Source organism: Coturnix japonica, chromosome 8 (assembly GCF_054131305.1).
Source record: "Coturnix japonica strain WE chromosome 8, WE-NBRP24, whole genome shotgun sequence".
Classification (NCBI taxonomy): Eukaryota; Metazoa; Chordata; class Aves; order Galliformes; family Phasianidae; genus Coturnix; species Coturnix japonica.
This window is the reverse complement of record NC_140670.1, coordinates 29,134,424-29,157,526: the sequence shown is the minus strand read 5'-3', so window position 1 is coordinate 29,157,526 and position 23,103 is coordinate 29,134,424. Positions and strand designations below refer to the sequence as shown.

At 36.9% G+C, this 23,103-nt stretch overlaps 1 protein-coding gene across 4 annotated transcripts in view; it reads right to left on the bottom strand.

Annotated features, from left to right (window-relative positions):
- Window positions 1-23,103, bottom strand: part of WDR11 (WD repeat domain 11) — a 30,763-nt gene that overhangs the window by 2,748 nt on the left and 4,912 nt on the right. The window contains exons 7-28 of one of the 4 annotated variants that reach the window (XM_015867447.3): window positions 22,752-22,866; window positions 22,316-22,511; window positions 20,546-20,649; window positions 19,961-20,140; window positions 19,301-19,385; window positions 14,086-14,192; window positions 13,236-13,311; window positions 12,314-12,422; window positions 11,652-11,776; window positions 11,167-11,314; window positions 10,573-10,679; window positions 9,964-10,078; window positions 8,058-8,229; window positions 5,245-5,353; window positions 4,672-4,734; window positions 4,125-4,190; window positions 3,297-3,468; window positions 2,986-3,081; window positions 2,116-2,281; window positions 1,783-1,880; window positions 716-861; window positions 283-362 (exon numbers count right to left, since the gene is read on the bottom strand). In XM_015867447.3, the coding sequence (XP_015722933.2) occupies window positions 283-362; window positions 716-861; window positions 1,783-1,880; window positions 2,116-2,281; window positions 2,986-3,081; window positions 3,297-3,468; window positions 4,125-4,190; window positions 4,672-4,734; window positions 5,245-5,353; window positions 8,058-8,229; window positions 9,964-10,078; window positions 10,573-10,679; window positions 11,167-11,314; window positions 11,652-11,776; window positions 12,314-12,422; window positions 13,236-13,311; window positions 14,086-14,192; window positions 19,301-19,385; window positions 19,961-20,140; window positions 20,546-20,649; window positions 22,316-22,511; window positions 22,752-22,866 (2,635 nt within the window). The remainder of the gene's footprint in view (window positions 1-282; window positions 363-715; window positions 862-1,782; window positions 1,881-2,115; window positions 2,282-2,985; window positions 3,082-3,296; window positions 3,469-4,124; window positions 4,191-4,671; window positions 4,735-5,244; window positions 5,354-8,057; window positions 8,230-9,963; window positions 10,079-10,572; window positions 10,680-11,166; window positions 11,315-11,651; window positions 11,777-12,313; window positions 12,423-13,235; window positions 13,312-14,085; window positions 14,193-19,300; window positions 19,386-19,960; window positions 20,141-20,545; window positions 20,650-22,315; window positions 22,512-22,751; window positions 22,867-23,103) is intronic. The other 3 variants (XM_015867449.3, XM_015867450.3, XM_015867451.3) reach the window with 3 other exon arrangements.

Genomic DNA, 23,103 nt, shown 5'->3' with positions numbered 1-23,103 from the left:
GTAACAACTTCTGAGTTCTGTAAAGAACATTTTATCATCTGTCCTTCTATTTTTAACTTTGTTTCCCAGTGCCACTGACCTCACAGAGCATCAGGAAGTTTTATGTATCTATGCAAATGATTCCTTTATAGTTATTTTCTCACACTTCCTTCAAGCCCACATCCTGGAAAAGAAAAGCAGAATCTTCTGTTCCTGTGCAGGCTGGTTAACCTAACACTGACTCACACAAAACTGTAAATAAGTAACACAGATGCAAAGACAGGATTTCAGAAAAAAGGATATTTGTATCATCGTTGACTTCAAATGCCCCATACTTCAGACAAGCTTCAACAAATAAAGCCGCTCTATCAAAGTATCTCATACTGCAAAACATAGGGGTGGGGGTGGGAAAGAATTATTTGTTAGGACAGGAAAACAGAAAAATATTCAACACTGCATCAAAACAACTTGCACACATACTTTCTAAAAGCTTGCATACAGCTCTGGAGTGGCAGATCTCTTCTGCACTGACAGCTGCACTTAGCTTCTGAACATCTCTGGGGTTAAACAGCATCACCACTGAGCTGCCACCATGGCATATATTCACAATCCCACATCACACACACACCACGAAACACACACTGAGATAGAAACAAATGCCTAAAAGCAAATCCTTCCCCCCTGACTTGTGAGTTTCTGCATTCATAAAACACACATGATGCTCTTTCAGTTTTACCTGTACAACATCTCTGCAACTTTTGTAAAGCATCCAAGTGACAAGAGGACAAGAATGGCTTTGGACTTCTGGTTGATTTGTGGAGAGCAAAGGTGATCCACCCAACGCTTTAACACATCAGCACACTCCTCTGAGTTCAAGCGAACCTTCAGGAGATGGAAAAAATGATTATGGATTCTAACTACACAGAGCTTTCTTTCACTTCTTCCAGTCCTTTGGGCAGAAGGAAAAGCATCTCAAATTACCAGTTTTATTTCAAAAAGTGTCCTAATCCTTTGAGCAAATACAATAAAGCAAAAAGGAATTACACAGATATATCAGAACTTCACTCAGGTCACTCAATCTTTAAATGTGCTTAACCTTTTATATTTTTTAATTAAGACTTTAATAAAACCTCAGATATTAAGAAGTTATGAATCTTTAATCTTAACTGAAGACTGAAGGACAATTCATCTTTGATTCTTCTTCAGAGAGAGAATGATTCATTCAGAAAATCTGAACAAGTCTTTTTCCACGCTTTCTGCAGGAGAAACAGACTCACTCAAATATAACCCTCAGTGACTCGTTTCTTACACAATTTAATGTAGTCTATTAATGCTAAGTCTAGGTACTTTTACGGGTATATAATTTTATAATGTGTACATAGTGAAACTGAGGTTGGTGCTAACGTGGTGGGTGCCACTGCTAAGATCAGCTCAAATGCTACATGGAGCTCAGCACTAAATCTTTGCCTAATTACTTATCCACTTCTGGGAATGGGTTTCTGCAGTTCACAATGAATTCTCTGTTGTTGTGAGTGTACAATTTCATAAACTGAAGTTAGAAAACCTCAGTATTGCTACTACTTTTGGGGCAAATCTTGTCATTTGGATGACCAGGATAGACCTCAGTAGTCAAAATGCTGAAGGATCTGTGAGTGCTGGCTAAACAGATTGGTTTCTTATAGCTTAAAACATGGAAAGAACGGATATTATATTCAGATTTTTAGAAATCTTAATACTATCACTGTCCTTCTTACCTACGTAGGTCATTCATGTTAGGACAGTGAAAGCAGAAAAACTGCATACCTTTGCAAGCCATGCTGCACGATTCCATTCACCATAAGTCTGCAAGTAGCGACAAGCATCAGCAGCCTTATCTATCAGACACAGCAACTGAACACCCTCTGGAAAATAAGAAGTTAAAATATATAATAAGAAAAAAAAAGCGTTACTGTGCAGCTGTGAGTAGATCATTTGCCACCAGAAAAAGAGGATATCTATTAAGTACACCTCCTTCCTAGCATTCCTTCATTTTACATATGCTATAGGACTCATTCCATTCCCTGCAGCATTACAAGCACTATTAACAATCAGAATTGCTAATTTATAAGCTAACATAAAATTCAAGTCCCGTTTTACCTGAGAGCTTTCCGTTAGCTATCATGTTGGTTGCTACCAGCTTGATGGTGCTTTGAGATGGACCTGATGATGTGACAGTTGTGACCAAGCAAGCTTTGAGTGAATCGCAGTAGTAATGTGCATTCTCTGAACTTGTTTCTAACAGCAGCTGTACTGCTCTGTCAGTCTGACAAGAGGAAAACATACAGCTTTGACTTCAACTCATTCACTCTCAAACAGAAGTCTTCATATATATATATATTTACTCTTTTTAAGACATGGAACAAACACAATGAAAGCTATTTAAAAGCAGACTACAGAAATATGTAGTGGGATAGTAATGGTTATAGCTTTATTTCAGTACAGCAACCTTAGGATAGCATTCATCATTCATACAATGCTTAACCACAGCCTAAGAGTTCTAGGGACAAAAGAAATGTTTAATTGAGAACATTTATTCCCTTGAATCTTAGCAAAGTTATAAAAGGAAAAGAAGCACTTAAAATAAGCAGAGAGGAAACCCAATCATAGAGATATAGAAACCAGGAGCTGAAGGGCTGATTTAATAACTGGTATTTTGAAACAAAGGAGGAATTCATCCATTTAAATGTTAGGCGTCTCAAGTAAGTAGACAGGCATCTACTCTAGAGTTGCTGCTCAAGAGCTGAACCAGGGAGGCTCATACACCAACTATTACTAAGTCTTTTATAAGGTTCCCATGAATATGATACATGCATTATAATATACCATGCAGTTACATGGAGGCTACAGCATAATAACACATTAAGACAGCAAAAAGTACGTAATGGGATGAAACAACGTAAGATAAAACAGTCATTATATAAAACAGATGGAGAAAAAGGACACAAAATTCAAATATTACCCACAAACCTGGCCCAAGAGAAGAAGCTGGTCAGCACATTTCCTGGTATGATCATATGTTGATCTCTTCACCTCCTGGAGATTTACCCTTTCAAGCTGGAATTTCTGCATGTAGAAGAATTATTAAGAATATAAGACTAAGAGAAGAGAGAGAAGCAAGTAATTAAAAAAAAAACCAACACAAGGAAAAAGTAGAAGAATTCTAAAAACTCCCATTTAAATAAGAGGGAATGACTCAATTCAGGGTTGTGTGCTTATAATAGAAGTTAAATATACGTCTTAGGGCTTTTCCCTGCATAATCTGTTATTCCTTGGAATACCTGAAAGTAATGATTTTCACATAGTATGTCATAGCATATATCCAATGGGTTAGCCAGCTGTTCTTGAAGGATAACTGCATCTGTTGGTTTTGCAGGTTTTTCCTTGGACAAACCATGCAAATAGTGGGCAGCAATGGTCCAGAAATGAAGTTCAGACTCATCTCCATACAGTCTGAGAAAACAGAATTCAACATGAGAAACAAGAGAGTACTTTTAAAGACAGAAATAATACACATTTAACATGTCCTTTTACAAAGAAGTTGCATTATTATGGGTACAATTCTGCGTTATCAATGGGACGAACTACAAGAAAAGATTCAGAAAGATAAGTAAGTTGTTGGCCAAAAGACTTTCACAACAGCAAATAAATTCATTAAACATTCAGCTTGTAAGTGGTGGATTTTTTTAAACTATTATTTTACACTTAATCAACAACATTGTTTACAGAACAAAAGACAGTAGGCCCTCCCCCATTTACACAATCTATTCTATGTTGCAAGGTTCTCAGTTATGGCCTTGGAGTGCTGTACATGTTCAATACATTAAAGCATTATGTTCGATACATTAAAGCAGAAATGCATTTATGAAACCATCATGAAGACCAAAGGAGAATCTGCATATTCAGTAAACAATCAAAACTCCCCAAGCTATGAAACATTTTCACTTTCAGACCTGAAAACACTCTTGTAGGTGCACAGTAAAGTACTTCAGCAGCTGCACTGTGCTAACACAGAATTAGCTGGCACCTTAAATTTTATATTTATATGCACTGCATGGATAAGGATTTTATTGTGACATGTTTCATACAGTTCTCTGAAGATTTGCTACCTGGCAATCAGGAGACATCTCTGTAGAAGAGTAAACTCTGGATCAAGCAGAAGCTTCTTGATGTCACTGCAAAAGGAGAAATCCATAAGAAACCTATAAATTGCTGTGCAAGATTTTTGTTAGCATATATTACCTAACTAAATTTAAAAAAGAAAACAAAAAATATACAATTTCTTTTCTGAGGTGAAAAAATATGTATCTATCAAAGTAATTGCAACAAGCAATTAATAATATGCAATAATCACAATGAGCAACTTATTCTACCTATTTAATACCAACAGTGTGTTGGTACTTTGTTGGCAGACACTACTACTATGGTAAACATTCAGTACTGACTTCCATCAGACTTCATGTGGTCAGAACAACACATTTTGAATGTTGGGTCAGTATTTAACCAACTACTTTGAGATAGTTTGCCTGTATAAAAACAGAACTGTTTTGCCTTATGGTTTACTCTTTAATGAGAGAATACTGAATTTTTAGTTTTTATTTTTTTCCCCTTTCTCTGAACTCAGTACCTTAATAAAACATTAATGGGAAAACTCACTTTGACAGTGAATTCAGCTGCTCTTGAATCAGATTTTTGATGTTTTCATCCTCTGGATAATCACTGCATTTAAAAAAAATAAAATAAAAAAATCCATTACCAAGATGAGACATTATCAGTAAAGGAAGTGTACTACTGTTAGTAAAAAGAGCATATACATATGTATGAAACCAATCTAGTATAATTCTAAAGAAAGCCTTCCTGCAAGACTTTTGTCTAGACACTAATTTCATGACAGTCATGCAAGACTGTCTGCTCTCACTCAACCCGAGTCAGAATAACCCATCTTTCTTTTCCCTCTGTTTTTTTTTTCCCACTTGAAATTAATGAAAATGCCCACACCAAGCCCACTACTAAATTACTTTGTCTCTTACACTCCTCCCAAGGGAGGGAAGGCATAGATAAGATGTCAGAGTGAAGTTCTTCACAGAGAGAGTGGTGAGATGCTGAGGGTGCCCAGAAGGGCTGTGGATGCCCCATCCCTGTAAGCATTCAGGACCAGGGTGGAAGAAGACTTGGGCAGTACCAGATCTGCAGGTTGGCGGCCCTGACTGACAAAAACCACCTCCTTACATGTTCATAACATCCAGAGAATATTTTTCATTCCATGGCTGATGCAACAAGAATGCTTTTAAAGCTAAAGAAGCCCTTGGAACAAGTAGATAGGGACACCACGCAGGTTCTGAAACAAACAGAAATGATTTGTTGTTGAATGATAAAGTGCAGTAACATTCTGTTCAGTAAACCATTAAATGTACCACCTTGTTTGTAAGCACCAGAAGGGAATCATAAGTCATGCAGTCATATGTATACACACAGCACACATTACAAGAGATAAAAGCTTATTGTTACATTTAAGCAACAGCATTTTATAGAAGGCACAGGGTTATCAATCGTGTTCAAATGAGAATTTCAAGACATCCCATATCAAATTTATTTACAGACTTCTGGAACACGACATACTAACACTGAGCAGAGCCATACATAATAATTACTGCTGCCACAAGGGCATGCTTGAAAGTAAGTACAGCTAGATCAAATGCACCATAACATGCAGTTTACTTTCAAATTGCAATCAGAGCTCCTGCTACATAACACGTTGGGATATAGCATCCAAAGGGATGTTGTGAAGTTAAATACGTGCTTATATTTGCAGAGAAAAAAAGCACTACCTGTGTTATGCAAATATAGAGGTCAGTCTCTGTATTCAGGATAAGGTTTGGATGTTATGGAGTAAATGATACACAGTGCCTTATGGGTAAACCAAGTAGCAACCAGTTACATTATTAAATAAATATTTAGAAATTCCAGTACCCTGCATGTACTGAATGATGTAGGAATCCTGTATATATGGTTTTTATAATTAAAAGATTGTAACAACACAGAGGAAGGCAAACTTAGTCCTGGCACATCCTAATGTCAGTGTGCTTGGTTTTGAACATTAATTTTTATAGTTCAGTATTACAGAATATTCTTTTGATTAAAAAAAATGGCTGTGATAAATGATGTTTTTCCCCAAACACTCCACACAATCATTTCCCACATCGCTGTTCATTGTGTTATTTTGTTGTTGTTTTTTTTTTCTATGAGCATCATAATCAGAATCTATTGGCTTTAAGGAGATTAATGAGCCAAGGCAGGACTGACAAAAAAAAAGTATCACAACAATAGCAGTTATTTATAACAGCAGAAAAAAAGGAAAAACTCCTCATATACTTCAGAAGTTCAATAATGAGGCATTTTAATTATTTCCAGATTTGAAAGCTCTAGGGAACCTGTGCAGATGGGTCTGAGCTACAAGTGAAACAGTAAAAACACAAAGGTGAAGGTGGTTAATGAAATCTTTTACAATCTATCCTGTCTTTCTCTAAAGAGAGAGATTCTTAAGACCTCCAAGACATTATGAAATTATCCTCATAACCCCCCACCTCTTGTTCTGGGCTCAAGATCACACACATAGGCCATACCCACACTCCTTTTCTATAGGGCACTGTGAGCGTCAGGAAATAAAACCTTTCTGCACAGCTGCCTATGGAAAGAGTGGGACTTGGTTAACTATTTTATCCATGAATAGTATCAGTTTGCTATTAGTAATGTTTCACGGTAAGACCAACTTGTGGTTCAATCTCCTTTTCCTCTGAGGATGCTCCTGTGCTGTGTGACTCCCTGCAGAGCAGACTGGCCTTACCTTGAAAAAAGTCCTCAGGAGGTCATATGCACATCATTCTCCTGTGATAAGTGATCAAAACTTAGCATTCAGCTATACTTTAAGCCATACTTTATACTGGGAAACAACCTTCTCTGATAAGTCTTATTTCAAAATCCATAAGAATTTCTTTGAATGTATTTTTCTTTATTATTATTATTTTTTCCAAATAGAAAACATTCTTTGATATATAAAATTGAAGAACATCTACCTGCATTAAGCAGTCGCTGGCAGGCAGGCCATTCTAAGTCTTGCAATATATGAACTTCTGAGGATTTTGTTTTTCTAGTTACAATGAAAATAAGGCTAAATGCCTAGCTACAGTGAGATTAAAGAGAATTGATTTTTGATGTCCGAGAAACAACATGCCATTAGGCCAAATTGCTTGTTTGACAGCTGAAATACAAAGAGTTTATTTTAATCAAAGTAACCTAAATGGTTGCCAGCTTACAAAACAACACTGATCCTTTTAAGCCTCCGGGTGAAGAAACTTAATATGAAGCAAAAGAAAGCAGAATGTATTATTCACATGAAGACTCTGTGCAAATGTACTCAATCACGAATACAGCTCTGTGTTACAACTGCCAGTGTGGACTGTCATAAGGAAAACAAAGGATGTCAACTGACAGGGCTGTCAGTCCAGCAAGGTTCCTTAGTTAAAGGTTTGTCAGCACCTTACCAGTAAGGAACCATAATGTACTGAATCATGACAGGGACTTGGTTTTAATTTTCATTTGAAGTTTCCCAGATCAATAAAAGAATCGTGCACACAGAGGAATCTTTTAAGTAGTACCACTTATGTATCTTTACAAACAAAATGTGTAATTGAACCGATTACTTACCAGTTTCAATCTGATTTTTTAGATGAAAATTAACACAGATTCTAATAAAAATATTTATGAAGTACAGTAGTAATCTACAGGAAGCATTACTAATTCTGGACAGCGACTCACTGCACTCAACTGATTCCTAATTTAAAAACAGGATTCTCTAACTCAGAGTTTTCTGTGTTTGCCATTTATCTGCATGGTTTGATTCATTTTAGTTTCAACTGTGAAAAACGGTACCTAATCATCCACATACGACAATTTTATTTTCTACTAAAGCTGTTGAACATTTTCAGTGTTCTCTTTCAAAATGAAATATCTTGCAGTGAATAGCAAAATAGAAATCAACCTACCTAATAAGTCTTGTTCATCCATTCTAAAACACGCTGGTTTCATGGACATCTCCAGAACTCTAATGCACCCATCATCTGATGCCAGGATCACTTTGTCTGAAGTGCACCAGTCTACATCCAGGATTCGGTAATTCACATTTCTTCCGCTTCTTAAACTGCTCACCATCTGTACCTTGAAAAGTTGAGATATTTTTCACTTTTAGTAGGATCTCCATCATACAGCGTAAGACTCTGTCACATGCCCATGAGGCATGCCACAAGATTTGCAATAAAATGTGAAGTTGGTCGTAAATCATTTCAATCTCGGTCTCCTCTGGAGAGTTGGAAATGCTCAAATCTTTAAGTAAGGCACTTAGTTGCCCCAAAACAATATTTTTTTCCTCAACCAGTAACTAAGAAAAAATTCTCTTTGAACACAGCTGCATAACTCCCCTTTTGTTATCTTTCCCATAATAAAAATTCCATGGCAAATTGGGAAAATCCTTTGTTGACTCCAATCCTTTGCTTCTGCTTTGATGCCTTTATGCTAGATTAACTCATGCTCTTTCATGAACTTTCTCAATAAACACCAAACTTGCCTAGAAATATATTTAAGCATAATATTAATGTAGTATTATGGGAGCGTGATAATTAACTGTTCACAAAAAAACCAAAGCACCACAACACCTGAGATACATTTGTAACTTACTGACCGATGTTTTTAAGCACTGATCAGTAGTCAGACATTTCACAACCCTTCTGTAATACCACTAACGTTACAATTGCAAATATAGGGACATACGAGCAAAGCCTCCACTGCAACCAGCATTCTGCTGTTTCCCTTCATTTATTTTAGAGTCCAACATGAAGTTGTATGCCACATTGCTTTTGTCCATTCTAGAACATGAGTACTGTTACCACTGAGGGAATTAAGAAAGAAATGTAGAAATATTGGCTAATTGGTTGTAGGTAAAGGTGAAGTCTAAGGACAGGACTATAAAGCTACATTATCAGATATTCTGGAACAATTTCACCTGAAAGTGAATCCATTTTAAATGCTTTTATGTAGGAAACTCCTCTTGTCCTAAGAAATCAGGAGTAAACCTACAGGAAGAGTATTCCACTGCATCAAAACTTTTCAAATGGTCTTAAAAAGGAGATTTGAGTGTTAATTAATATTTGACTCTGCCCACATCATTCGGTTGTTGATCATATCTGCTGGCCAACTCTAATTATCAGTGAAGACTTTCCTTTTACTCAAATTCATTCTCAATTAAGAACTTGCGCTCACTACGAAGTAAATGGAAAGCAAATAAAATTCTTGTTTGGTGCCCTAAACTTACCCCAGGGGTATAAGTTAAAATGTTAAATTATGCTTCCTTCCCCATGGTAACAGTAATCCCCCACTAGACCTAAGAAGAGAACTCAAGAAGATTCCTGAACCTTATTTTGTTAGTATAGAATAGGATGAGAAGCTAGACAGTGTTAATTAACAACTGCCTGAATTTCTGGTATTCCCCAACAATTAAAGAAATTAAATCCATGCACTGAAGAATACGTATCCTTTTATATACACAGAAAGTTGGAAAGCTTTAATAATGATACTCTATTATCCAAAGGTTAAAACTTTGAAATTGAGACCTTCCTCTGAAATCTTGAAAGTCTGCCTCAAAAACATTACAAGAGAATAACAAGAACATCTCAGAGATGTTGTCAGCTTGTGAGTGAAGGGTACTTCTCAGCTGATGACAGCGTACAAAGGGTTTACAGGAACTAAAAACCCACTGAGAAAAGCCATACAATTTTAGCATACAACTGTCAGCAAGATATCACAAATAGGTAAAACTTAATCTTTGACTTTTCCTGATTTTCAGAAGCAACCTGTATTTTGCAAAGAAAGACATAACAAAACACAACCGATATTTACCTCTTTTGAATCCCAAACTTCTGCTCCATCATTGTACATAGCAATAAGTTTTTGATTTCCTTTCCCTGGGGCAAAACGTATCTTTTTCACCCAGCTTCGGTGCGTAGGAATCCCCCTAAGAACAGCATAGCACAAGAATTATCATCAATCATGCTGGAGTTAACATAATGGATAGTTAAATCCCTTCTGTGAATATTACACATCATGGTATGGTACAGATTGAGAAGGAACTGAGGAGTACAATCCATATAAATACAACAGGTACACTGGGCTATCCAAAATAACATGAAAGTAAAAAGGTAGCTGTTTGTTTCAGGCATTTAACATTACTTAACATTTTGAGAAGCCACTGCACATTTAACATGAGAATGATATGTAGCTAAATGAAATGTTTGATAAAACATTAATTCATCTGAAAACACAAAAAATATAATGTAGAGAATTGTACTGCAGTAGGCATATTTTGAAATTGCATACTGAAATACTTCTGTTTTTCCCCTCAAATACCAGAGATGACCTCCTACAGTGAAGAGCAAACATGAGGGACTAATGTCATTCTATTCTAACACTCATTATCACAAGCTTACCAGACAACATCTGCATTCATACCTGGATACTCTGGCTTTCAAATCCCAGAAGTTTAAGTTTCCATCAACATCTCCAAGAACCAGGGTATCCCCTTTCCAGGCAATACATGTAATGCTACCCATACTTCCCTGGAAATATTTCAAAAGAAGAATAAAATCTTACAGTAAGTAGAGCCAAACAGGAAAAAGCAGAAGATTTAGTATTAGTAAAATTAGTAAGATTTTAGTATTTAATTACAAATAATTACATAAAACAAATGCTACCCAGATAAAAACTGAAAGAATTCTATTCAAGATCAGTGATCCTCATGGGAAATTCTGGATTTAAAACAGTAGAAATCAGCTCTCTATTCTCTTGACACAATGAAATGCCAACGTGACTGTCCTCAATTATTAAACACAATACTAGCATATGCTAAAACAAAAAAACAAAAATAAAGCAATTTGTATTTGTAGGAATCAAAAGAAGAAATAAAAGGAAATGAAGTTTCTCCAACTTGATAGCTCTCTGCTTCATTTTATGCAGATCAGATGTAATAAATCAGTAAATACATTCATAAACTTTTCCATAGCTTTGGGATAGTATCTAAACATTACACAAGAGATTGAAACTTACATCAGGAGGAATTCTTGCACTATCTTTCACTGAGTTTCCTTCTACTGTGAGATGATAGACCTGCCCATCAGTATCTGTAAACACAAAGTGCTCCCTCGCAGAAATGTTCTGGCTCAGCTCAGACTTACTTTCAGCTTCCTGTAACAAACTTGGAAAAGAACACAATGAGGCAGAAGTCTTTGTTTCTTGAAAACAGAATAGCAACAATTAACTTATTTATACACTCCTGGAAAAGTTCAGGGGGCAAAAGAAGAACTTTAAGAATATTGCAACTAATGGTCTGCAACAGACACTAGTTCCACTTGGTACAGACTTTCTCATTCTGCAGTAAATCAGAGATCGATGCCTAAAAGTTAAGAGTGGCACAGAAAGTTGTTTTGCCTGGTATGTACAATCAACATGAAAATATGCTGTTTTTTAGAACAACAGCATACAGGGAAATTAACAACTGATAAATCAAAGCACTAAATCTGAATCAGAAATACCTGATAACAGAAGATTCAACGCTGCTAACTTCAGTATCTGATGCAACTGTCTGCCGGGCCATGGCTTCACGGGCTGCAAGCTGCTTCTTCCTCAGGCTTTTCAGGTTATGAGAAGGTGACCACTCCTGAAAAAAAAATCGTTTAATAAAAATGGAATATACATATCACAGAATTATAGAACCACTTGAGTTGGAAGGGACGTTTAAGGATCACTTGTTCCAAATCCTCTGCAATGACCGCGACACCTCCAGTTAGATGAAGGTTGCTCACACCCCCATCTAGCCCATACTCAAACATCTCCAGGGATGGGCCATCCAACACCTCCCTGGGCAGCCTGTTCCAGTGCCTCACTATCCCTACTGTCAATCATTTTTATGCTTCCTCCCAGAACTTACATTCTGTTAATTATAATGGTTTCAGTGAAGATTGCTTTCTCTGACACATTCCCTCATCACCCAAAAGTCAGACCTAGTATCTAGGAAGTATCTCCTTTTTTTCTTCCTCTATTTGGTAACAGATGGGAAAGAAAAGGAAAAATGGGGGAGAAAGCACTTGCATTTGTACTACAGATATAATAACACTCCAATGCAGAAACATTCATAGGTTTCCACACTACCAACAAATTACATTTAACAAACAGTAAGGAAGATTCTATTCCTTACCAGAGCAGTCACTGCTGGAAAGTTTTTAGACATTTCTCTGAGCAGAGTACATGTTCTGACATCCCAGATTTCCAGTGGTTTGTCTTTAAATACTACAGCTAGATACTGCCTGAAACACAAAGCAATTTACTACATCAAAATATATCATTCCACTTTAAATTTAGCATTTCACTTCATATGTTTTCCACATCCATATTCCAAGAAGTGCTGATTTGAAAAGAAAGAAACAAAAAAACTCACCACACAACTAAAACTCAAAAACTAAGACAGAGAAGGGTAAATTAATTTGGTTCAAATCCCAATCCAAAGCTTGCAATTTCCTTGAGTTACTAAGGTGCTTAAGACTCAGAACTGAAGGCCTCCTTCAAGGCTAGAAGAATTACATACTTCTGTCAGGTTGGTGGCACTGTTCAGTTACTGTACAGGAGACAAAGGAAGGAATGCAGAGAAAGCAGCAGCCCCTCTAATTTAGCCACATTCATCCCAAGATGATGACTGCACAATCTATCAGAAAGTCCAAGTCTGCAGTGTGGATAGATTTATTTCTCTGCTCCAGACACATGACACTTCCCTAATCCAGTGATAAATGAACATAAAATCCTCTTACATCAAACCACCTGTCAGTCATGTCTTCAGATCTTTCATCTGTGCAGCTCATTTAGGAAAACACTTTCAATCTTCCACTTTTCACACACTGCATGAAAATGCAGACAGGTTCTGTAGCTTTATGTACTCCTCTAAGCTTCATTAATCTCTATTCAAATAAACAACACTCAACTTTTTGTAGTCTCTTCATTTTAGCTCAACGCTGTTCTGATATTAATATATCAGCAAGACTATCATACGGCTGAATGTTTAAATTCTCTTGTGAGGATCCCCACACAATCTAGTTACTAACTTTAGAAAGGTCATAATTACTCACTTCAAATGAGACACCTTTATCATTTCAATAGCTGGTTCATCATTGCCTCTCTCCCCACGAAATGGAATGCTCCTGCCTGAAACACAACAATGATACAATGAACACAAAAATTACCATGACGAGTGGAAAGCAGAAACACTTAACCACACTGACCTAGAACATCTCCAAGTGACCTTCATAACTGACATTACTCCAGTCATTGTTATACTACATCTCAAAATCTGAATGTAAATTCTACTGTGTATCACAATCCATTACTTGCTTCTGGAGCACAACAACTGAAACTGATGCACCTCTTCTGTTTTGATTTAAACAAACTTTTTATTTAATTTTACTTGTTTTTAACCTTTCCAATCCTTTATAGAATTATCCTATGTTATCATTTAATTACTACAATACCAATTTTACATTCATACACATCTGTGTATTTTATCTGTAAGCACCAGTGTTGTACAACGCAGAAACTCAAAGACAAAAACAAGAGACTATTAAACTCAGAAGAATAACCTGTAACAATGGGTTTAGGCTCTGCCAAAACATACTTGGAAATACAAACCCTTTTTCAACAAGCTCCACCACTAACAGTCATGTTGTATGGATGCTCCTAAGACACACATGCTTTTAGTTAAAGCCACAGGAATCTCTACAAAGGTACTGTTTCAAGTCTGGCTGTAGAACACCAATTGGAACATCATGTGGTTTTCACAAGGAAGAGCAGAATCAGTTATATTCCTCTTTCTTTATTTTTTTTCTTCTGTTGTCACAACAAAATAAAGTAGTAACAAGTTTTATTTGTGACTCCTCAGCAAATCTAACAGCCTCTTGTACAGATGCTTCAGGAAACACCAACCTGTTGGCAGGTCCACCAGCTGCAGCTCGTTCCTTACCAGCCCTAAGTTGTTAGGTGTTGACGTGGCAAAGGAAATAAAACCAGACAAGCTGATCCATTCTATTCCCCTACAATCAGAAGGGAGAGCATGGAGTACATTAATCACAGTACTCAAATGGACAGAATAGACAGTACTTATTCTCATGCATATTCTTAAAGTTTGAAAACAGCACAGAGGTAATTTTCTACGTTTTATGAAATACTATATTTGAGCATAGAAAGAAGTTAAGCATTTACAACTACGATATAAATACAAAAATAAAGTTACTTGTTTAAGTTAAAAACAATGCCTTTCTTTAGGACAATGCTGGGAATAAGGCTCTTGGGTTAAACTAAAATTTCAGTCAGGAGCACAGGTAATTTTTATGGAAAAATCCCTCATGTACTCAGCACTGAAACAGATTACCAAATCATAGACTCATAGAATGGCCTGGGTTGAAAAGGACCACAATGCTCATCTGTTTTCAACCCCTACTTTGTGCAGGGTCACTAACCACCAGACCAGGCTGCCCAGACCCACATCCAGCCTGGCTTTGAATGCCTCCAGAGATGGGGCATCCACAGCCTCCTTGGTTATTCCCACTGGAACAGGTTGCCCATCAAGTAACTCAGATTTTTAAGCACAGAAAAAGGGAGAAATAATCACAGACAGGAGAGTGAGGAGACAGGTATCTTGCTATCTAAAAAATGCAAAAACAGAAGTGACAAAACAAGGGAGGCCCTGAACACATTTCATGAGTTATCAGAAATGAACTCACAGTCCAAATTATTTTATCTGCCCCTTTAGATCCTGCAAAGGCAGCCACAAACCAAAATACCTCAAGTGTCACAAGGATGTAAAGTTACAATGCATGTAACAGTATCAGAACCTTTGGGCTTGGCAAGTTCTTGAGATACCCTACAGACCACAACAAGATGGAGAGGGAGGTGGTAGTGATGCCCCTCCAGAATCCCAATGCCCCAACCCTCCCCACTGCCTACATAGCACTCTATCTATGAATTAAATCAAGAACTAATCTGAAAGAAAACAGAGTGTTCTAAAATACCTGCCCCTAAGTTAATTTCAACAGGGATTAAAGGATTTAGGTTTTCCTCAAATCCTTCCAACACTGATTACTAAAAATTATCTCCAGGAGAGCTCGGTCTTCTATTGCTTTATTTGTAACATCCACATCTGTCATAATAAATGATAAATATCTGTCTCACATGTATTCTTATCAATAAATCCAATTTACATTGCATTGAGACCAAGTTTCCTGAACACAATTTAGATCAGAAAAAGCAAAAAGTATTCCCATAAGATTTTATGCGCATAAGCTATAGCCATATTTATCTTTCTTTTCTTCCTAATTCAAACTATTTAAATAAAAAAAAAATACAAAAAGGGAAGCATTGCTTCCAAGTCTTCAAGAAAAGCTTAACAATTCAGAATCCAGTCTTTTTCCCACCAGGACTAACAAAAGTTTAACCAGAAGCTTCAATCATCATGAGAAATACACAATTATTAAGCAAAACACTACAAGAAAGACTGAACAGAAATCTATGATTGCAATAATGTTTCCCATTTCAAGTCTCCAAATAGTCCTGAATACAGGAGGTATTCTGAAATGGAAGGAACATTAATTCTGACACCTTGGCAATCTTTATCTATTATTCCACCATGCTTTTTCTGGGAAAAGCACAGAATACTCACAATGCATTGTTATTGACAACAGTTATTAACCATTCTCACTCAGAGACCTGAGTCATCTTCTGCCCCTCACTCATCTGCTCAGATTGAACACCAGAAGTCCTTTAGTTTCCTGCCAGCTGCCCATGTGTCAGTACCAATAAAGATAACAGAATCCCAGGACACCCGTCGTCAAAAACCAACCTCAGCCAAGCTAACAGCTTGCACCTGAAACAATACAAACTTTTTGTCACTGTCATAGATGTAAATTGAGAAATCTGAAGGAACTTATTCCCCAGATTGATGAAGACCGTGGTTTATGTTTAAATGAAGGAAACAACTAATGCTTTCCCTGTTGCAGTAATTCCATTTGCAAGATGTCTCCATAAGAGACAACTTCATCTCCTAGAACTACAGGTTACATTCGTCTGCAATCTGTTTCTCAGAATCAGGAGAGATTCTGGACATGCAACTTATTTCAGTTACTTCTGGTGTAAAACTTGTTCTGATGAATGGTTTCACTGCAGACAAATTATAGAGTAGACTAAAATGGATAAAGAAACAAATGACATTTTCTAGTAGAGAAAGAACTGCTTTGACCTTATGACAAGGCAGCTGTTAGTTCAATTAACTATAAAAAAAAAAAAGGAGATAGACAAATGTTTCACAGCCCACTTGTTTCTTGAACCCATTTATACTTTTTGCTTTCCACAACCTGCCATAATGATGACTCTGGAATTCAGCTCTGGATCCAGAGATTTCATTGTATTGCCCGATGAGTGTTAAGTGGCATAACAAAAACCACAGAAATAAATCTAGCACTCCAACATTTGTATGGCAGAAGTGGAAAACATTTTATTCATCTTTCTCTGTGCAGGAATTATTACTTTTTTTTCTAGAAGGGGTGAAATGTTTCCTAAAGGAGAATGAGCATAAACTCAACTGTCAAAACTTGGATGTAACTCAGCAACCCTCAAGTTCTGCCTGCAAGCCATTCTATTTACAGCCAGTGGGGCTTTTTTATGTACACACTGAGCATATATTCCTCTGCACTGATGATGTACTATCATCAGCTATCTTACCTTAGACTAAATATAAGGAAAGTGTTTTTACAGCACGGGTGGTGAGGAACTGGAACAGGTCGTCCACAGAGCTGGTAAATGCCCCATCCCTGAAGGTACACAAGAACAGACTGGACAGGCTCTGAGCACCTCACTGAGCTGTAGGTGTTCCTGTTCATTGCTGGAGAGTTGGATCAGATGGCCTTTAAGTGTCTCTTCCAACCCAAATGATTCTGAGACTCTACATCAATAACTTACAAAAAGAATTTAGATTGCTCAACTCAGAAAAAAATAAGAGTTCTAAGAATTAATATTGCTTTCGTCTTCACATTCCTTTTATCAGTAAAAAATATAACATTTCTCTGTACTGTAATGGAAGACTGAACTCACAGCTTCCTCTGCATATGCTATGATCTCTGCTGTTTTTTGCCCACTAATGCTTCTAGCTCAGCCTGTTTGACCTATCACCTCTGTGGACTCTGAAGCATTTCTGCTTCCTCCTGCCCTGTATTCCTAAAAGAAAGCAAATTAAACTCAAAATGAAAACTAGTAACCCACACAGTTCCAGAGAAATGGCAAACTAAGAGTCATGAACAGAAATAAATACATTTAAAAATTAATCTGCCCGTGCCCAAATAATCTATCTTGGAAGAAAGAAGCACTAAATCTCCACATTGTATAATAATTGCGAGCATCTAGAAAACTTACTTGCTGTTATTTTAGCACAACTGACATGTGAAGGATGGCTGCCAATACAATGATCCTAAGTTTCATTACCTTTTCTTCGCATGCCACAAGGCACTGAGTTACAATTACAGGGCATTATCAGCTACACACTAAAATGGTGCTCCCTGAAGGTGTGTTTTCAGTTAAAACTGACATGGAGGCATTATGCAAATTATCTGCATTTTAGAAGTAAAGTAAGAATTCCCACTGAAAGAAAAACTGTTACACTCCATGAATACTAATTTAACATAACCACGGTGCCTTTTTCCTATGCTGCTTAAAGTGCTCCAGGGAACTTCTGAAGATTATGTAGAAAGTCACTCTTGCCATTAAGGGCTGGATTGAGAAACTAAAATAAATATTTAAAAGATTTAATGACTGAGCTTTGAACAAAACTCACAATCACTTTGTGTTCTAAAAATACCACCTGGGTGAGGACAACTCCTAGGAAAGGCAATGCATTCTCAGAGCTTCTTAAACACTGCAGAAATTTTGCAATGTGGAAGGCACCTACTAACAATACTTCCAGTAACACGTGAAACTGACATGAACTGGAAGGAAAAGAAATATCTTCTCCAAGCTGCCTCTCCAATTTTTATTACTATTTTTTATTAATCTGTGAAGCATTCGTAGTGGTTTTAATTTTGAATTCTAGAAGCTATAGTGGAAAAAGAAACCAACCCAGCATCTCCCCAGGCTACATAACAGAATATAAAATTAAATTTTTCTAAGTATTCTTCATGGCATTAAACAAACCAAAACACCCCACCAAAAACACTCAAATGGATTAGAATAGAAAGAGGAAGTCTATTTTTGAAGTGTCTGCTAATCACACCACAAATGCAAGTATGCACGTGTGATTTTGGTGGTAGATTCTAAGCAGTTTTAGGGAATGAGCTTTCTTAGATGTAGCTATTCTCAAACACCACTACTCTTCTTCTCTTTTTGTAGAATGAACAGTAGGAAGACCTCAGCCTCTAGAAGGCTTCAACTCTGACATAAATATTTTATTATATTTTTACTTTATTAATATTGCTACTAAACTATTTTACTTCCCAAGGTTAATCCTGTCTGGCAATACACACCTGGTCAGCACCATACTGAATATTTTTGCAATTTGTTTCACAAATAGTTATTTCATTGTGTACACACAAGCACCACGTGCAACAGGTTTCAAAATGACTCCATTTCTTATTTAGGATAGCTAAATCCTGAAGACTACATCCAGGACTCAAAGCCTTTGTATGATTTTTAAAGAAAATTATTTGGACTTCAGTTAGGTCTAGGACTGTGTTAACAACAATTTCACAAGTGAGCAGAGGAAATAAATCATGATGCACAGAACAGAATTATTTCAAAGGACACAGCGTGCTAGTAAGGACTATAAATAAGACACTGAAACAGTTTCTCGTGCTAAAAAGACACCTTCGTACCAGAATGTGGTAAAGAAATGGGAAGTAGCTGACACACACACTAGATCAGAAGGAACAGGAAAAAAAAAATAAAAATCAAATATTTATAGCTCAGTGGATTTTTCACTCTAATCTCAACACTGTGTTACTGCTTATGTGAAGAAAAGATACTGTCCAGTCAGACTGCTCAACAGGCAGTTATTTGGGTGTCATTAACAACAAAACAAGACACTACACATTGCTCTGAACATATTAGATGTTTTAACTTTTGGCTCCCTGAAGGATTACACTAGGAATTAAACTCTTACTTGACTTCACAGGAATGGATGCTCAGCTCTTTGTGTAATAGCCCACTTGTAAGATGAAACACCAGGACAGAGCCGTTACTTGTACCTATAAAAATGATTTAATAAAATAAATCATGGAATATTCAGACCTGTTTTATTTTTCTATTCTATACTTGAGTGAAAATGCAGGATTTACAGGCAGGATTTACAGCTATTTCTCCTTTCTTCCACTTTTAACTACTGTTCTTTACCAAGTTTAGAAAAGGTATTTTGATTTCTAGCTCTCAAACCTTAGATCTTATACCCTCCAAGATTCTCTGCAGCAAGCAAAATCAGTCTGAGTAAAGACATTTTCCTGAAACTATCTGTAGAGCCTATGGAAAGCCTGTTGATTCTTCTTGCATTTTCACAAGGTACCTAGATGCGGGGAAACAGGAAGGTGTTTTTTTTGATTGCTTGTTTTGATGACTCAAAATGAGTAAATGTCTTAAGGAAGAATATTAACTGCTAATCATCAATAATCTCAGGAGACGATCCATGCACAGATTTTACCAAATCATTAAAATATATCTGCTTTCTCATCCCTGAAATAATGATATTTTGGTAACACATAACTGTATTTGTATTTAATCAAGAATCCATAATTTGCAGAGTAACCAATAAACCAATTGAGATACTTACCAACAGCAAGGAGTGGCTCATACTGCTTAATGTTTTTTGTTGTAAGAGGTGGGCACATGCGGATAGCAAATGGAGGCAAAGGAAGCCCTGAAAGAAGTCCAGTCAGCAGGAATTTGAGATGAACTTCCTGCAGAAAAGAACTTTTCAATTGTTCTTCCCCACCAACTGTGCCTTGCCCTGCTAAAAATTAAAGATCTTGTCAGTATTCAATTTTCATCTGAGATTACAGAAAGAAATCACACAGGAGTTTATAAAAGAAAAACAACAAATAATCGTACAAGCTACCAAAACTTATTTGAAGAGGCATTTCTTCTTGTTGAACTTGGTAAGATAAGACTAGCTAAATCCCATTTCAAATTACATTGCTTTCTTAGTGAAGTGAACTTTGAACGTTGGTCTTCAACATCATAACCTCAAAATCATTAATCTTTTCTAACAGATATGTACTATATTTCTTTTCTTTCAGAATTACTACTTAATTTACCCACAAAATAATTCTAACATGTGCAATCTTAAACTAAAATGTACAGTGATTCAAAAATCCTAGAAATCAGTATCAGTAATATTAGTGGAAAACACTCTTACCTATCATGTTGTCTAATGAGAGGTCGGGCAGTTTATTTTGGAATGCCCCTACAGGAATTCCACAGAATGAGACCGGGGAATACAAAGGTGATGCACTTGAACTGCTGTAGAAGAAATGAAAACAGACTCCTGATGCAAACTGGACCACTTGTTGACTCAGGTTCTTGGTTTTGCTTTCTCCACAGGCTGCTCTCTCACTTATTGCTTGCAGAATACGTTTACAAGATTACACCAAACGCTTACCAGCAGATGACGTAAACAGAAATATATACATCTTAAATTCATGTATCCTTTGCTCTGAAGTGTACCTAATCACTCAATGGAGGCTTTTCAGTGCATTAGAGTAACGCTAAAGGAATGCCCTTCATGTAAACAAAAGAAGCACAACCACCTTTGTATACACAAAGCTGCGACAAAATCATGGAGGAAGACTCATTAAGCACCCGTTAAAGACTCTCTGCCAACTAGAAATATGGAATATTGTTCAATATAATCACTGAGCCAGATTCCTCTAGGTTCAGTGCTTCTTATAATATTATATAACATTCGTCTGGGTTACATAGCCACGACAAATATCAATGCTTTAGAAATGAGCCTAGGAATCCAATAAATACATCCCAGCAACACAAAGATCCTATACAGCTATGCTGGTTATGCACCACAGTGAATCCATCTAATACTATTTTTGGGAATGAGAAGACAAAAATGCTGCAACAAAAGAAAATGTTAAAAATCAAGTATTTCCGACATTTAGAAGTATACTAAGTATTTTGTTTTAATGGCAATAATTTATTTATTTTATCCAATGATGTATTAAAAGTTTAATGCAACAGAATAAATTTGTTGTACTGAATTGTTGAATGTTGTACTGAATTGTCCAGGTGTGGAGCCCTCAGTACAAAAAAGATATGGAGATTTTGGAAAGGGTCCAGAGGAGGGCCACAAAGATGATCAGGGGGCTGGAGCACCTCCCCTATGAGGACAGGCTGAGGGAGTTGGGTTTGTTCAGCCTGGAGAAGAGAAGGTTGCGGGGTGACCTCATTGCAGCCTTTCAGTACCTGAAGGGAACTTACTCCCAGGAGGGGAGTAAACTCTTCGAAAGGGCTGATAATAGCAGGACTAGGGGAAATGGTTTTAAGTTGAAGGAGGGAAGATTTAGGTTGGATGTTAGGGGAAAGTTCTTTACTAGAAGAGTGGTTAGGTCCTGGAACAGGCTGCCCAGTGAGGTTGTGGATGCCCCGTCCTTGGAGGTGTTCAAGGCCAGGTTGGACAGGGCCCTGGGCAGCCTGATCTAGTAAAGGTGTATGTTTGGTGGCCCTGCTAGGCAGGGGGGTTGGAACTATATGATCCTTGAGGTCCCTTCCAACCCGGGTAATTCTGTGATTCTGTGATTCTGTGAATGTTTGAGAGGCAGCTTAGACTTGAAACTATAAAGGCTTCATATATAATATTATTAATTGTTTACACAGGCATATTCAAACCACCTACTGTGCACTCACACTGCTTTGTGTCAAACTGACAAATAGCAATTATTGAAATTAAGGGCTCCAATCCTGAGGAAAATGATACAGTCTGCAGAAAGCCCCTGAAATAATGTGAATATTCATTCCTATCTTTTGTTTCCTTATTCCAAATATCTCCCTCATCCTTTCATTCGTACACGTGTATCACATGCCACACACAGAAGCACACCATACTTTCAGAATGCAATTAAATATCACTTGAAAACATATCAGATGGAAACTCTGATAAGAAAAACAAAGCCATTACCTGTTACGTAGATTTCTGCTGGCAATACTGGATTTTAACTCCCAGATCATTACCCTGCCATCACTGACAATGAGAGCTGCAGAATTCTCATTCACTGGGCAGCACACCATACTGAATGGCCGAACTGTTTTTGTTACTCTAATTGCATCACACTGACTTCTTAAATCATAAACCAGCTCCTGAACTGGATCTGGATCTGTAACATCAACACGCCACAACAACAAGCAATTAGAGCAAAACCTACAAACATCCACAAAGCAATACAAAACAAAAAACAATTTTTGGTAGAACAGAATATAAATTTATCAAAGACAAAGAACACTATAAAAGCTGTAATTCACCACTCTGCACAAGGCACGCTGGTTGACACTGGTGCTAAAGTACTGAATAAAACACCTCGAAGTTGACTTCTGGCCATTTCTGACACATAACTTACCTGGCTCTTCATTTGGAATTCCAGTTGCAGAGCAGTTAGATCTGCGAACTCTTAAAGTTATACAACCATTTTCATGTAGGCAAAATAAGCCATCACGCTGAAAACAAGGAATTACCTACGTGAAGAGAACATATTACATTGGGTTAAGAAAATTTTGCTTTGCAAAAAATGCTTGTAATTGAACATTAAACTCAGAATGAATGTGCAAGTCACCAAAAAATTACCACTAAGTCATCATTTCAGTGGTACAGAGGATGCTTCTCCTGATGAATTAATTTCTTTTCATTCCCTAGCATTAATCAAAATGCAACAAACAGTAGGTCACGAACTCATAAATCATCTTAATAATCCA